Below are 15781 nucleotides of genomic sequence, written 5' to 3'. Positions count from 1 at the left end.
ATTAAACACTCATCTATTACAATTATTATTTTATTGTGTTTGTTGTTTTTTTTTTATTTAATATAACTAAGAAAATTTGTTTGTTTATAAACAAAAAAACATACATGCAAAATATTTGGCATAGTTGGGTCCACTATAGATGATATCTGACAGTGATTAAAATTACTATCATAAGAAACGTCTCGATGCAAATCTGTAGATAGTGTTTAATTTAAAAAAAAAATTTGTCAAAAAAGTAGGTCAACAGAGAGCTGAGAAAATAAATGATAGCTACAAAAAAAAACCACATAGTAATATAATATTAATATGAATTTCTTCTCACGAGAGGAGACTACAGTAATGGAATAGTTATTGAAGTTAAACATTTTTTTTTCTAATTAAAAAAGAATTAAGAACAAATTCAGTTCCACAGGCGTGATAGACCTAAGTGTTACCGTCTCAGAAACTGTACGTCTCATTCGTCACTTAATAAAAATGGAAATTTAGCTAGTTCAAATTTTAAAGTTATTTTTCTCGACTTCAAAGAAACAAAAAAATTTAAATATGATTAATTTTTGATACTATGTCATTTAGATTGATATAATATTTATGAAAATCAGTGTAATTCCCTTATAATAAAATAAAATACAAAACCTAGAATTTTAATAGAAAAATAGCATATTTTTGAATACGGTAGCCATTTGCGCATAGAAGATAGGTAAAATTAAACGTTCTCAGCTTCGCATCGAAGATAAGACGATTTCAATGGTAAAGATAAAAATATTATGTTTTTATATTTTTAACGACAAAGTATTATAGATACGGCTTTTTTGCTAATAACACTTTTTATAGTTAACATTTAGTTCTACAAGTTTAATTTTATAATTTTTTCTGTAAATAGTATAGATTAAGAGATAAGTGACAAAAACGAAAAACCTACTTTCATAGTCAAATTTTCAACCCTCTTGCGGCTTCTGAAGATATTAAAATTTTTTTTTTCCATAATCAAGAGACTAAACTAAAACTTTTTTTTTCTATTAAAATTTAATTATCAACATTTTCAATATTTTATTCCGCCCTTATGGTCACACTTCCAAAAAAATGATTTGTTAATCAGGTAAAATATAATAAAAACTGTCAATAAAATAAATATCATTCTAGAATCACATCAAATCTCAAGATAATTTGTTTTGAAAATAATGTAAATAATTAACATTAATAAATTTAATTAAAATATTGGCATTTAAACAATTAACTAATTAGGACATCCGTTTTTGGTAGCATAATTAATTATATTGGTATAACCATTTCGAGTAGCTTCAAAAATAGTACCTCGACTCCACGGACAATTATTTTCATGGGCATATTTTAAGCTACGAAATTGACCATTTGCAGCAGCAAGTCTTGTTGTATTTTCATCCCACTCACACCCATTTTCATGAATATATTTTAGACAGTCTAAATGACCGTTTGCAGCAGCGCCACTCTTTGTTCCATCATCCCATTTATAGCCATTTTTATGTGCAAATATCAAACAGTCAATATAACCACCGGCGGCAGCTTCTCTTGTTGTTCCTTCATCCCACTCATACCCATTTTCATGGGCATACTTTAAGCAGTTTAATTGCCCATTTGCTGCCGCTCCTCTTGTCGTACCTTCAATCCAATCACAACCATGTTGAACGGCATATTTTAAGCAATCTAAATTACCATGCACAGCAGCTACAACTATTGTATCTTTATCCCAATTACATCCATTTTCATGAGCATATACCAAGCACTCTAAACAGCCACTTGCTGCAGCAGCTCGAGTTGTGCCTTCATCCCATTTACAACCATTTATATGAGCATATTTAAGATATTCCAATCCATATGCAGCAGCTTCACGCATAATACCTTCACCCCATTGACACCCATTTTTGTGAACATATTTTAAAATTTCTAGATAACCCTTTAGAATAGCAGTTCTCATGCTATTATGATTCCATTTGCAGCCATTTTCATAAGCATATTTTAGGCATTCTAAATTACCATTAGAAACAGCTGCTTCTGTAGTGTTTTCGTCCCACGGACATTCATTTTCATGTGCATATTTTAAGATTTTTAAATTACCCATTGTGGCAGCCCAAGTTGCTGTCCTTTCATCCCATTTACAGCCATTTTCATAAGCATATTTTAAGCATTCAATATTACCATATCTTGCAGCTGCCTCTGTTGTGCTTTCATTCCACGGACAACCATTTTCGTGAGCATATTTTAAAATGTTTAAATTTCCTCTTGTGGCAGCTGCAGTAGTTGTGCCTTCATCCCATGGACATCCATTTTCATGAGCGTATTTTAAGCATTTAAAATGACTATTATAAGCAGCTATTTTTGTTGTTCTCTCATCCCATGGACATCCATTTACATGTAAATATTTTAAAATGTCTAAATTACCTTTTAGGGTAGCCGCATAGGGTGCATTTTCATTCCATGGACATTTATTTTCATGTGCATATAATACAATTTTAAAATGCCCATTACTAGCAGCCGTAGTCATTGTGCTTTCATCCCATTTACAGCCATTTTCATGAGCATATTTTAAAATTTTAAAATTATTTCTTTCAGCTGCCGCACGAGTTGTACTTTCATCCCATGGACATCCATTATCATGTGCATAAATTAATATTTCTAAATGACCTCGTTTGACAATCGCAGTAGCTGTGTCTCCATTCCACGGACAACCATTTTCATGTAAATATTTTAAAATTTGTAAATTACCTCTTGTGGCAGCCACAGTAGTTGTGCTTTCATCCCACGGACATCCATTTTCGTGTGCATATTTTAAAATGTTTAAATTTCCTTTTGTGGCAGCTGCAGTAGTTGTGCCTTCATCCCATGGACATCCATTTTCATGAGCATATTTTAAGAATTTAAAATGACCATTATAAGCAGCTTCTTCTGTTATACTTTCATTCCACGGACACCCATTTTCATGTGCATATTTTAAAATTTGTAAGTGACCTTTTGAAGCAGCAGCACGAATTGTACCTTCATCCCACGGACATTTATTGTCATGACAATATTTTAAAATTTCTAGATTACCTGTTATAGCAGCTAAATAAACTGTGAGTTCATCCAATTGGTATCCATTTTCGTGAGCATATATTAATATTTCTAGATTATTATTTAATATTGCACTTCTTACGATAGATAATTGATTCAATGGACATCCATTTTCATAAGCATATTTTAAGCATTCTAAATTACCATATTTTGCAGCTGCTTCTGTTGTGCTTTCATTCCATGGACATCCATTTTCGTGTGCATATTTTAAAATTTCCAATTTACCTGTCATAACAGCCAAATTAGCTGCGAGTTCATTCAATTTGTATCCATTTTTGTGTGCATATTTTAATATTTCTAGATTATTGTTTATTATTGCAATTCTAACGATATGTAATTGATTCCATTTACAGCCATTTTCATAAGCATATTTTAAGCATTCAATATTACCATATCTTGCAGCTGCCTCTGTTGTGCTTTCATTCCACGGACAACCATTTTCGTGAGCATATTTTAAAATGTTTAAATTTCCTTTTGTGGCAGCTGCAGTAGTTGTGCCTTCATCCCATGGACATCCATTTTCATGAGCGTATTTTAAGCATTCCAAATACCCATATGCAGCAGCTCCAATAGTTGTATCTTCATCCCATTTACATCCATTTTCAAAAGCATATTTTAAGAATTTTAAGTTTCCAATTTCTGCAGCTGTTCTTGTCATACCTCTTTTAAATTTGCATATTTTTTTTTCATCCGAATATTTATATTGAATTGCTAAATTTACACAATTATTAATTAAATTTGCTGTATTAAAATTTTATCTAGATTTTCTAAATTAAATAAACAAAACCCAGCACAGTAGTGTCGCGGTATAGTGGGGATGTTGCATAGTTGGGTCCAGAATAGATTTAATCTGACAGTGATTAAAATCACTGTCATAAGAAACGTTTCGATGCAAATCTGTAGATAGTGTTTAATTTTAAAAAATTGATGGATAACTACAAAAGCAACAATAACTTCTATTTCCTTAATTATACCCAGATTAGTAATTCTTTTAATTATATATTATATTATTTTTAAAATTAATTGTTTTCAAATTATTATTGATATAACAGTGGCGGCACTGTTTATAGGGACACTGTTATCACTGTTGTAATTTGTATAATCATATAGATTTAATGTGTAAAATCTATGGTAAAATTTTAATAATTAATAATTATTTTTATTTTATATAATTTAAAGAGTATATAGTAATAAGTTTTAAATTATCAATTCTTTATTGTTTATTGTTTATGTGTGTATTTGTTATACAATTTAGTATTAATAAAAAACTTTATTGTAGAATCGATCAACTTATTATTGAACAAAATTACATTGATTTTGATTTTTAATATGTTAAAAGTAATAATTTTGAACCTACTTATTATTGTCCTTTAAAGTGAAGGTTTTATTAAAAAAAAAATGAATTTATTACCATAACAAGTAGATAAATTTGCAAGTTTGAAATTGATATTATTAGATATATAAAAATGAAATTGTTAAGATTAATATGCTGTTAACAAATTTTATAATTACTATTTACAGTATATTTATCAGAAAAGTTAGATTTTTTTACATTTTTATCGTAATACATCACTTATATAAAAAATCATAGTAATCATTTATAATTAACTTTTGGCGTTTAAAAAAATTCTACAATGGAAATATTCAGAATTTAATTAATTTTAATGATTATATATCTAAAAACGCCAATAAAAAAAAAGTTATTCGATTTAGCCTAATATAAAAATAATAATTATAAAAAAATAGCGCAGTGTATTGCCCTTATAAGATATTTTAAAATAAAATAAAATACAAAACCCAGGATTTTAACACAAAAATAGCATATTTTTGAATACGGTAGCCATTTGCGCATAGAAGATAGGTCGTCGGGACAAATTTTTTATTTCATTTTATAGTACATAAAATAAGCTTTAATTTGATATATGTTTAAAGGACGCAGTATTTCCGGAACATTTTCAAAAATTAAGTTGAAAAAGTTAGTTTTTGTAAAAAAGTTGCTATTTTAAATCCCCCCCTAATGAGCAGGTTAAGTGTTAGATTTTCAAAAAAATGATATCAAATTAAAGGGAAATATCTAAGGTTTTGGTATAAAATTGTGTTGATTTGTTAATTTTTGAAAAAGTTATGGAATTTTTAAGAAAAAAATGACAACATTTACCGATTTAAAAAATTATAATTTTGTTGAAAATTTCCCTTATTTGCGGGGAACGACGAAAAATTTTCAATTTTACTATTTTTAAGGGTATTGTCTTCAACTAGATACGATTTGTGATCTTTTGACGTATTATTGAAAGAAATCGGTTCAGTGAGATCTGATAAAAAGTAGTGATAGACACAAAAAAAAAACACATTGTAAAACCAATATCTTCTCAGCTTCGCATCGTAGCTAAAATTGTCAATAAAAACTTGTTTATATGAATGACAGCATGAATAAAAGATAAGTATATAATAATAATCAGCGAATTATTAATAAAAATTTCGACAAGAATCACTAAACTTTTTATCAAACAATAACAGAAAAACGGTTGATCGAATAAAAAATATTTTAAGAACAAAATTGTTTGGAATTTTTTTTTTCGCATTATTGAACTAAAAATAAAGGTTCTCATTAAAGAAAGTTGAAGTTTTGGGTTTTTTTAAGGGTTTAAAAAAAGTATATTTAACTATTTATTACAGAAGAGTTATTTGAATCATACATTTTTACTTTTACGAAAAAAAAAATGTTAAATAGATTCCAAGAAAATGAGTGTCTTATCTTTAATTGATCATTCTATATAACTAGAAAGGCAACTTCGTAGTTAATCTGAATAAATTTTTGTATAAATTGCTACAAAAAATGTATATTGAATAAAATTGATAGTAAATAAATATAACAGGTATAAATAATTTAAAATAGAGTTTACCTTCATTATATATCAAACAAGATATTATCAACAAAAGAGATATCAATGGCCAATTCTAAAAAAAAAAAAAAAAATCTTTTAAAGATTCAATAAAGCATTTCATGTATACTATATTATTCACCTTCATTTTTTCTCTACGTGTTAAATTCTGAATAAGTAATAACAATTTTTTTGTTTCATTTTTATATGTTATAAGTTCCACTAATGACATAATATTATTTTTTTACATTTTTAAATTTAAAAAAAAATTCATAAGTAAATATTAGAGTGTACATTAAAAAAAAATATAACACATATATTATTTTTAGTCAATTTATTAATACAAAAAATTAAAAACTAAAGTAAATCGGGATTGACATGAACACTTTTTATTTAATAAAAAGAAGTCAATTATTACTGCATATACAAATTTAAAAATTTTATTTTATCATTATTATAATGTATAAAAAACATTTTTCTAACATTTTTTCAATGTTAGAAAAATTACTTAATTACTTTTACACTTTTTTTATTTAATGAAAGAACTAGCTAACATTATTTTAGGAAAATTATAATCGAAGATTAGAAAAAAAATTTTGTACAGCAATAATTCAGATGTTTCCTGAAAATATCATTGGTTTTTAACTTAACTATTATTAAAATTAAAATCTCATGACATTTTTGTTAGACGCTCAGTACTCTAGACAACGTTTTTGAATTTATTGTACCATTTTATACCATAAAAACGATTTTTTACTCCGTTATACTTGTATAGTATTGTAATATACATGCTACAAGAATAATGAAAATGTCTGAAATTTTGAAATTGGATCAAAATTCTCCTGCTATAATTGTTTAAATTATACTGGTCTTTCTATTTTCAAGCACGTATTTTTATTTTGACATTATTTAGTATGTTCATACAGGGCCGGATTTAGAGGAGGGCTGAGTGGGCTGCAACCCAGGGGCCCCCACAAATTTGGTATACATTGGTATCACAAATATGATAATAATTATTATTTAATAAGTAAAAAAATATATTTCCTTGTTTATGTATATGGGGCCCCTACATACCTAAATCCGCCCCTGTGTGCATATCACAATTTTGTTTATATTTTGCGTTTTGTAATTTAAAACAATAAATGTTATTTGGACACTGCATTAAAAATTGTTTTTTAATAATAGATAAGTTTTCTTTGACATACTTGTTATGCTATGTAATAACACTACACAACAATAAATAAATAAAAACGGTAGCACAGTGGGTCGAGGCACAGATGATATCTGACAGTGATTAAAATCACTGTCATAAGAAACGATTCCATGCAAGTCTGTAAATAGTGTTTAATTTTAAGAAATTAAAGAATTATTCCTAAAGGAAAATTAACTCTTATTTCCTTCATTATTCCTGGTTAGTAGTTTTTTGATTTATTAGTGTAATATGTAAATAAATATCTATTATTACAATACAATGCAATTTTTATAGAGAGGTTCTAAAAACTTATAAAGAAGTATATTTTATTACTTTTATGAAAACTATTATAAAAATTGAAAAGTTTGATACAAAACCTTTCAGGTGATACTTTGTTGTTAATTATGAATAAATGGTCTACAAGGAATTTTTATCAGAGCCAAAAATATACTTTTCCATACTCAATTTTCGTGCTGATTTCAAGTCTGCTATACGATTTTTTTCATCATTGATAATTTTTAATATTATTAATAATTAGTTCAAAATGAGTGTTAACATATAAAAAAATAACCAAAAAAATATAGATTAAAAGACATTCGAAAATACAACAGCAGGCGACATCATAGTTGAAACTAGGATACTATAGGATATAACTTTACGGAATATAGTTCTTAATATTTCAATAGTAGCATCTATTTAGAGTTACTAAGACTAAGATTAATGATTACTAAGACTTCTATTTGAATGATTTATTACAATAATCAATAATCATCATTGTCTCGTTCTTATAATATTACTGTTTATTGATAAGTATGCATAAAATATAGAAATTATTTCAGATAAATAGTATACAAATCATTTTGATATTTTATATAACATTAACATGGGTTTTTATGAGCGATTTTTAAAGTGACTATTAATTGATTTATGATTGATTTGTGTGTATTACAATATAACTACACAGTATGCGTTCGTTAACTATATCTCTTAAATGTTTATCAACATTTTTTGTTTGAAACGGATTATGTTCTTCAAAGAATATAAATATAATGTATAAATATTCCATGTTATGGTAGTGACGAGTATATTACGCCAATATGTAGATATTTCATGCCTTGGACTTTTTTTGTATAGATATTACCTTGTATGGAGAGTATTGTTTTTAAATGATTTATAATGTTTTTAACCATAATAAGTTTTATTTATTTTATTTTTTACCTTAATATTATTACAAAAATTTAATGTAGTTTTAATATATTTAATAATTTTAAAAGTTATTATGCCCTTAATTTGACTTATGCGATAAAAGAATCTTAATGAGGCTAAAAGGATAATTCTACAAAACTGTAACAAGGCCAGCTATGATGTATGGTTCAGAGTGTTGGACAGTTGATGAGAAAGTAGAGCAGTGATTGGTGTAGCAGAGATGAGATTGGTTAGATGGATGAGTGGAGTGACTAGAAAAGATAGAATAAGGAACGAGCATATAAAAGAGAGTATATGTGTAGCGTCAATCGTGGATAAGACGAGAGAAATTAGACTTAGATGGCTTGGTCATGTTATGAGGAGAGAAGAATCGGAAGCTGTAAGAACAGTTATAGAAATGAATGTTGAAAGAAGAAGAGGTAGAGGAATACCAAAAATGAGATGGAGGGATGCTATTGAATGCGATATGAGGACAGTTGATGTGAGCGTAGATGATGGAGATCGTGTCAAGTGGAAGTTTAGGATAAGGGTGACCGACTCCAAGTAGTTGGGATTAAGGTAAGAAAGAAGAAGAAGACCTTTATATATGTATAATGGAAATCAAAAGTTGTATTACAATTTTTATTATTTTTTTTAAATTATAATATATATATATTTATTTGTTTATTTAAATTTTTTTTTTTTATTTCTTTTTTTCTCGGGCAATGCTGTTGCAGTCATAATTTAGACATTGTTACGCGTGTTGGTATCTCCTGTATTATATTAAAAAAAAAAATAAACGTTTATTGACACTAGTATTTTCCATGTCACAGTTAATACATACTAAATTTGAAACAATTTTGTGGCGCAAACAATAGTCTTTAATTTAAAAAAATTAGTGGATTATTCCAAAATCAACATCAACTTTTATTTCTTTAATAATCAAATCTTTTAATGAATTTTAATGCAAATGTTTTTTTTTTGTTTAAGAAATATATCATAAAATTTCTTATAATAAATAATAAAAATAATTTGTCATTAGATTGGTTACTAACCAGCATGTAAAAACAAACAGAGGTATATTTCATCGTTTGTTGCCATAGAAATGCAGTTATTTACTTGTAATGCGTGTTCGATAGTTTAAATAATTTCAAACAGTAAAGTATATAAAGAGAGAGGCCAAAATACTTAAAAGTTTTTTTTAATAAAAAATAATTTAATGCTGATACTCTATTATTTATTAAACTCGTACGATGTTAAATCTTGAGTTCGTTAATAATAATATGCCTCATGGACAAGATTTTGTAAGTAATCATTATCAAAAAATGTACACTAACGTTTTTCAAGAGTTTTTCTAAAGCCAAGTTGAGTTGGAGTTTTCTATGTTTAATTTGATATATAATTTTCTTAAATTAAGGGTGATGAAAATTTTGTCTTATTTATAGTTTGAAGATAAATCACAATCTTTATTAAGGAATATTGCAAAAATGTGAATTTATACGTGTAACAAAGAAACAATTTGCTAAAACCGCCACGCAAGCACATACACACACATTGTTTTCTTTTTTTTTTCTGATATCCTGACGACTCTCAGCCTCTATCTCCCCTCTACGAATCATTAATAACAATCCTAACACTATATTTTATTAAAAACAAACAAAAATACTAAGAAATTCAAATTAAAAAAAAAAACAGAGTTGAATTATTATAAATCTTTCTCCTGAATAATAATTTTTCCTACATGCTTTATACTATTTCATTGGGTTATTAAAGAAAGGCAATCATTTTTAATGTGTTTAAATTTCTGCAAGATGAAAAAATATTGTTATTAGTGTATTTAATACAATGTACCTATCTAAAGTTACATTACAAAATATAACATAGGAAATAAAATAATTTACATTTTGACTCTAGGAAAAAAAGAAGAAACAAGAACGGAAGAAATCAATACTTTACTTGATAGAAAACTTTTTGAGGATAGAAGGGTAAAATTTTGAATATTAACAAAATACAGTATGATTTGTTCTTAATAAATTACAATTGTTATAAATCTGTACTGGATAAAATTTCGTTTATTTGTATGAATCTTGTTAAATATTAATAATAATAATAAAAAATTTTTTTTTCTAATAATAGTTTTTAAAGAGGACTTTCAAAAAATAATTGAAAACCTATAATTAATTTAATGATATTATAAACTCTAATTTTTGTAGTCAAACTGACCTCAATAATCCAAAATTTGGATTGAACTCAAACTGAACATTCATTTTAATTATTTTCAGACAAAACCATGTTTATGTCGTAAAATGTACAGTATGATACTGTTATGATATACATAGTATATCATTATTGTTACAATGTACAACTTAAAAGTTTAAATAATAAATCACATAACATGACATGTATACCAATATAACAATAAACTATATATATATACTTTTTAAATGTCTAAAAATATATCAATGTAATTTTGCAAAAAATACATAATTTTATAAAAGAAACAGAAAATAATAAACAATATGTAATAGTAATGTGTTAGCATAAGGTAATAAATAATGTGTAAGATTTTATATAACAAACGGTAGAAAATGATGAAATGTGGATCATTATTGACGAAAATGTAATAAATATCATGTAATAAATTACAATTAATAAAGAATTAATAGTAGCGTCGGTGATCACTTCTTGCCTTTGAAAATACTATCAAAATTAATATAAAAAGCCCAAAATAATGAGCATTCTGGCTCAAATGTCACTCTGATGGTGGTCAGAATGCTCTCATTTGCTCAGACGCGGTCAGTTATTACCAGAGGTACTCAATACGTTCAATAGCGTTCAATCATTCTACACTCTATTTTCATATTGAAATATATCCGAGAAGTAATCCACCATGTCTCCATTATAATTTTATAAGAAAATAACAAAAAGTGTCATTGGTAGGAAACTTATAATTTCACCAAAAATTTATAAGGTTTAGAATTAAATTTTATGAGTACATAGATTAAGTAGGTATAAAAGAAAATCAGGTGATCATCAATAATAAGAAATATACCATATAAATTGAATAAATCGATAATATATAATAAGAATTGATCACTTGTGGCTAATTAATTAAATAAAATAAAACTATATTAAAAATATTATTAATTTAAAAAATTAAAAAAATATTTAACTCAAAAACTACAAAAAAAAATTACTGAAAAGTCGCAGATACGTATTTCGGAAACAATGTTACCATTATCAACGCTAAACACATCAGTATGTTTAGCATATGTGTTTATGTTTAGCGTTGATAATGGTAACATTGTTTCCGAAATACGTATCTGCGACTTTTCAGTAATTTTTTTTTGTAGTTTTTGAGTTTTTTAAAATAATAATATTTTTAATAAAGTTTTAATTTTATTTAAATTGATAATGTTTGTACAGAGTTATTTAGCAGAGATATATCTTTGATACGTGTCGATTTCAGTAGTTAAGTTGGAGGTTCATATATAGCCACCTCACTACTCTGGGTATACACACGAGGTGACTCAATCCCACCTATCATCGATAACCGTCAAAACTCGTGGCATTATTGATATTAAAGAATTGACAATTAATCACAATAAATCTCATATTAATAAAATGAAGATAACTTTATTTTTCTATCATCTTCTACCTTTCTTACAAACCCTCGTAATCATATCCCGAGTAATAATATAATTAATACAACAAAAATAGTAGTTCAACACCAACCTTTCATTTAATTTTTATGATTCTTTCTTTTTGAGTTACTATAATACCTCAAAAAGTAAAATTACAAAACTGGTTATCGACTACTCAAAATTCTATTAAATCTATTCTCCTTATAATAGTAAAAAAAAAAATACTTATACGTTCTTATTTAACTTTCAAATTTTACACCTAAAAATGACCTATTCAAAAAGTGCTTTTTAAATGTACATAATATTTAAATGGCTTATAAAAATAAATTAAATTATCANTTTTATTCTTTAGTCTATACTCTTTAACTATTTTATAAATACGTATATGCACTAATAAAAAAACTAATAGTGGATATACGCCGTATACCCGCGTATCACTCATGATTTTATAAGTATACGCAATAACAGAAAAACAAAGAAGTGGGTATACGCCGTATACCCGCGTATACGCTCCACAACACCTCTGGTACCATGTTTATATTTTTAATCAAAAATTTAGAATCTATAATTCTAAGTTATTATAGTATTTTTTTATAAGTCCTTTTATTTTTAATAGATTAATAATTCCGATTTAAGGAACGCATTATATCCTAGTATAATATTGATTATAGTTTTTACAGGATAAAATTTGAATTATATTCTTTATTAATATTATATATGAGCAAAACTTATAAATAGTGGTTAAAAATAACCTAATATAAATATTTCGTTACTAATAATTTAAATATTCTCAAAACTTTAGTGGTTATTATTTTTTTAAAGATACATTGACTGTGCATCTAAATTAATTGAAGAAGCTCGTCTTGATACCTCACAATACACAGTCTGTGATAATATAGACTTGGATACCATACTTTTAGAATATGAAAACTACTATTATGTGCGTTTTCAAAAAAAACCAAAAATTAGTAAGCTGTTAACAGGTTCAAATAGTGAGATCAATACAAATAAAAAAAATAAAACAAAACTTACAAAAAAAATACAAAAAAATGTTCAAGATGTTCCTAAGTCATTAGACAACTCCGCTTCTATCACAGTAACTCCTATGATGAATGAAAAAAATCTGGAATTTAGTACATATGACTTTCCCGTATTAGATCTAAGTCATTGGAAAAATGATTGGTTTTCATATGCAGAAATCATATCAAAAGTAAGAAATATAATTTCAAATTGAAATAATTTACTAGATAGATTTTTAACCGTCATAGGAAATTCTTGCTAATAATCCTGGAGTTAACTGGTTTGATATTAAAGGACTGTCAACAGCTAAACAGTTATTACAAGAAGCTGTATTACTACCTAACAAATATCCTGATTTATTTACTGGTCTATGTACTCCTTGGAAAGCTATGCTTCTGTATGGTCCACCGGGTACAGGTAATTTAACTAACACATTTATAAAATGAATTATCGTTTATTAATCAAGAAATATTTCAAGATATCATCAATATTTATTTTATTGAAATAGTAATAATTTGAAATAATTGTATTATAGGTAAAACATTACTAGCTAAAGCGGTTGCATCTGAATGCAACACTACATTTTTTAATGTCTCTCCCAGTACACTAATTGCTAAGTGGAGAGGAGATTCCGAAAAACTTATTAAAGTTATGTTCGAGATGGCAGAGCAAATGGCTCCTAGTACCATTTTTATTGACGAACTGGATGCCATCACATCCAAGCGAATTGATCACGAAGCTTCTCGTAGAATAACTTCACAATTGTTGATGCACATGGACGGCCTTTTAAGTAGCGATAAAAGAATATTTATATTAGCAACTTCAAACCATCCATGGTAATTATTCATTATAGTAAAGATATTACAAGAATAATTTAACTATAGTTTATATTCCAATAAAAACATATTAAATTATCGATTTACTTACTCGTTAACTCCAATAACTTTTTGCGATTTAAAAAATAAATCAACTTTATTTTTACATGTTTGACTGATACAACGTTGTATACGTTTTTAAATGACCAATTAAAAATCACGAATTAATGTATTGAAAGTATTTTTAATTTTAGGGAAACTAGGAAGAAAAATTTAAATTGATTTTTATAAATTTTCAGTACTTCATCGTTCAATTTTACTATTTTGATATATCTAATTAAATTATGATTAAAACTTATTCAGTAGTATTTAAAATACTTTTTTTGTGTCTTTGTACATAATTTTTATTGATATGAGTTAAAAAAATATTATTATTGGATCTTTAAGTAGTTAAACAAAAGAACGTTTTGGTCTATGATATTTCTTTAATATATCTCGTTTCAAGGGATTTGGATTCAGCCATATTTCGAAGATTTGAAAAACGAATGTTCATAGATTTACCAGATGCATTTGCAAGATATGAAATGTTTCAACATTATTTGATAGAAAAATTGAAAAAAAACAAACACATTCGTTGCCAAATCGACTGTGATAGTTTGGCGCAGGTAAGCAAATTTTATTAAAAAAAACATACCTTTATGCCTAAAGAACTGAGGTATAAGGAGTGTCTTTAAGTGAATAATTTGAATATAGAGCACAAATGGTTACTCTGGATCGGACATTAAACTAGTATGCAAAGAAACGGCAATGCAAGCAATGCGGTTAATATTAAGCAGCATGGATGTCAATTTAAAGAATACAAATTGTTTAACAATAACAACTGATGATGTACTTGAAGCTATCAAAAAAACAAGACCAACGACTAAAAAGACTGACAACAATAAATATCATTATTGGGAATCTGAATATGAATCTACATAAAATGTCAATGTAATCCAGATTTTAGTATGTTATTTATGGATTTAATGACTGTAATTAGCATTATATAACAATAAATTTATTATAAATACATTTTTTTTTAATTACCTAAAAATTGTTAAGTTTAATAATAAAATCTTGTATCTTCCTTTTTTAATCATTGTGTATAATTGATGATTTATAAATTATTTACAAAATAAATTCAATTATCCTTTTTTTATCAATTTAATATAAATATTAAGTAATTTCCAAATATAATAAAAATTTAGAAATTAACCAATGAAAATATTTTTATTATTTTTAAAATACAAAATGATTTTTTTAACGTTAAGATTTTTTTTTAATGTTAAGAACAATTTTTTTTATTATTGAAGAATGTTTATATATTGCTAGCTGTTATATTTACATAAGAACAAGTTTTTGTATTATAATTATCAATAAAATATAGCAAAAATATCTTTTTCAGTGAAATGAATATCATTTAAATAGGAGAATTTTAGTACTTAAATGAAACTGACAATTAATAGTGTTAGTTATTGTAACAAATGTATGCTTTAAACTAAGTAAGAAAATTTAAGACTATAGAGAAAGAATAAATAGTGTATAAAGAATACACTACAGTATGTAGGGAATAATATTAAAGAGTTACTTGATAAAAGAGATTGTTGAGTGAGAGGAAAAACAGGGTCTTCATCAGCCCTTATACAGAGTGTTCAGTAAGTTAGGAAACAGTTAAATTGTTACAAACAATGAGAACAATAGAAACCCGTTTCCTGACTTACTGAACACCCTGTATAATGTGCCACGAATGGAATAAACAGGAATTGGGCGTCTCGAATTTGTCATAATTTTTTATTGACACATTTAGTGATCACTCCGTAATCCAATCAACGTAAAACAGTTACTTTAATTAATTTTCCTCGCTTAATACTTTTGTGGTGCCTCAAAGACGTCAAGAAAAACAATGACTCATGGCTACTT

The 15781-nt window shown here is 26.4% G+C and overlaps 2 protein-coding genes across 3 annotated transcripts; one reads left to right on the top strand and one right to left on the bottom strand.

Annotated features, from left to right (window-relative positions):
- Window positions 1–393: 393 nt before the first annotated feature.
- Window positions 394–6174, bottom strand: LOC126896761 (uncharacterized). 2 transcript variants are annotated; one of them, XM_050669820.1, is made up of 4 exons: window positions 6109–6153; window positions 5988–6042; window positions 5243–5470; window positions 394–3795 (listed from the first exon to the last, which is right to left on the bottom strand). In XM_050669820.1, exon 4 carries the CDS (start codon window positions 3740–3742, stop codon window positions 1235–1237), a length of 2508 nt encoding a protein of 835 aa, XP_050525777.1. In that variant the 5' UTR covers window positions 3743–3795; window positions 5243–5470; window positions 5988–6042; window positions 6109–6153; the 3' UTR covers window positions 394–1234. The 2 variants fall into 2 exon arrangements, with proteins under 2 accessions (XP_050525777.1, XP_050525776.1); XM_050669819.1 differs by lacking the exon at window positions 5243–5470 and having other exon boundaries at window positions 6109–6174.
- Window positions 6175–9508: 3334 nt separating this feature from the next.
- LOC126896769 (katanin p60 ATPase-containing subunit A-like 2) lies at window positions 9509–14943 on the top strand. Its single transcript, XM_050669839.1, has 7 exons — window positions 9509–9647; window positions 10258–10328; window positions 12810–13197; window positions 13256–13424; window positions 13543–13843; window positions 14328–14487; window positions 14576–14943. Exons 1-7 carry the CDS (start codon window positions 9597–9599, stop codon window positions 14801–14803), a joined length of 1368 nt encoding a protein of 455 aa, XP_050525796.1. The 5' UTR covers window positions 9509–9596; the 3' UTR covers window positions 14804–14943.
- Window positions 14944–15781: the final 838 nt, after the last annotated feature.

This window comes from Daktulosphaira vitifoliae, unplaced genomic scaffold, assembly GCF_025091365.1.
Source record: "Daktulosphaira vitifoliae isolate Bord-2020 unplaced genomic scaffold, ASM2509136v1 Scaffold_1, whole genome shotgun sequence".
Lineage (NCBI taxonomy): Eukaryota > Metazoa > Arthropoda > Insecta > Hemiptera > Phylloxeridae > Daktulosphaira > Daktulosphaira vitifoliae.
This window is presented reverse-complemented; position numbering and strand designations above follow the sequence as displayed.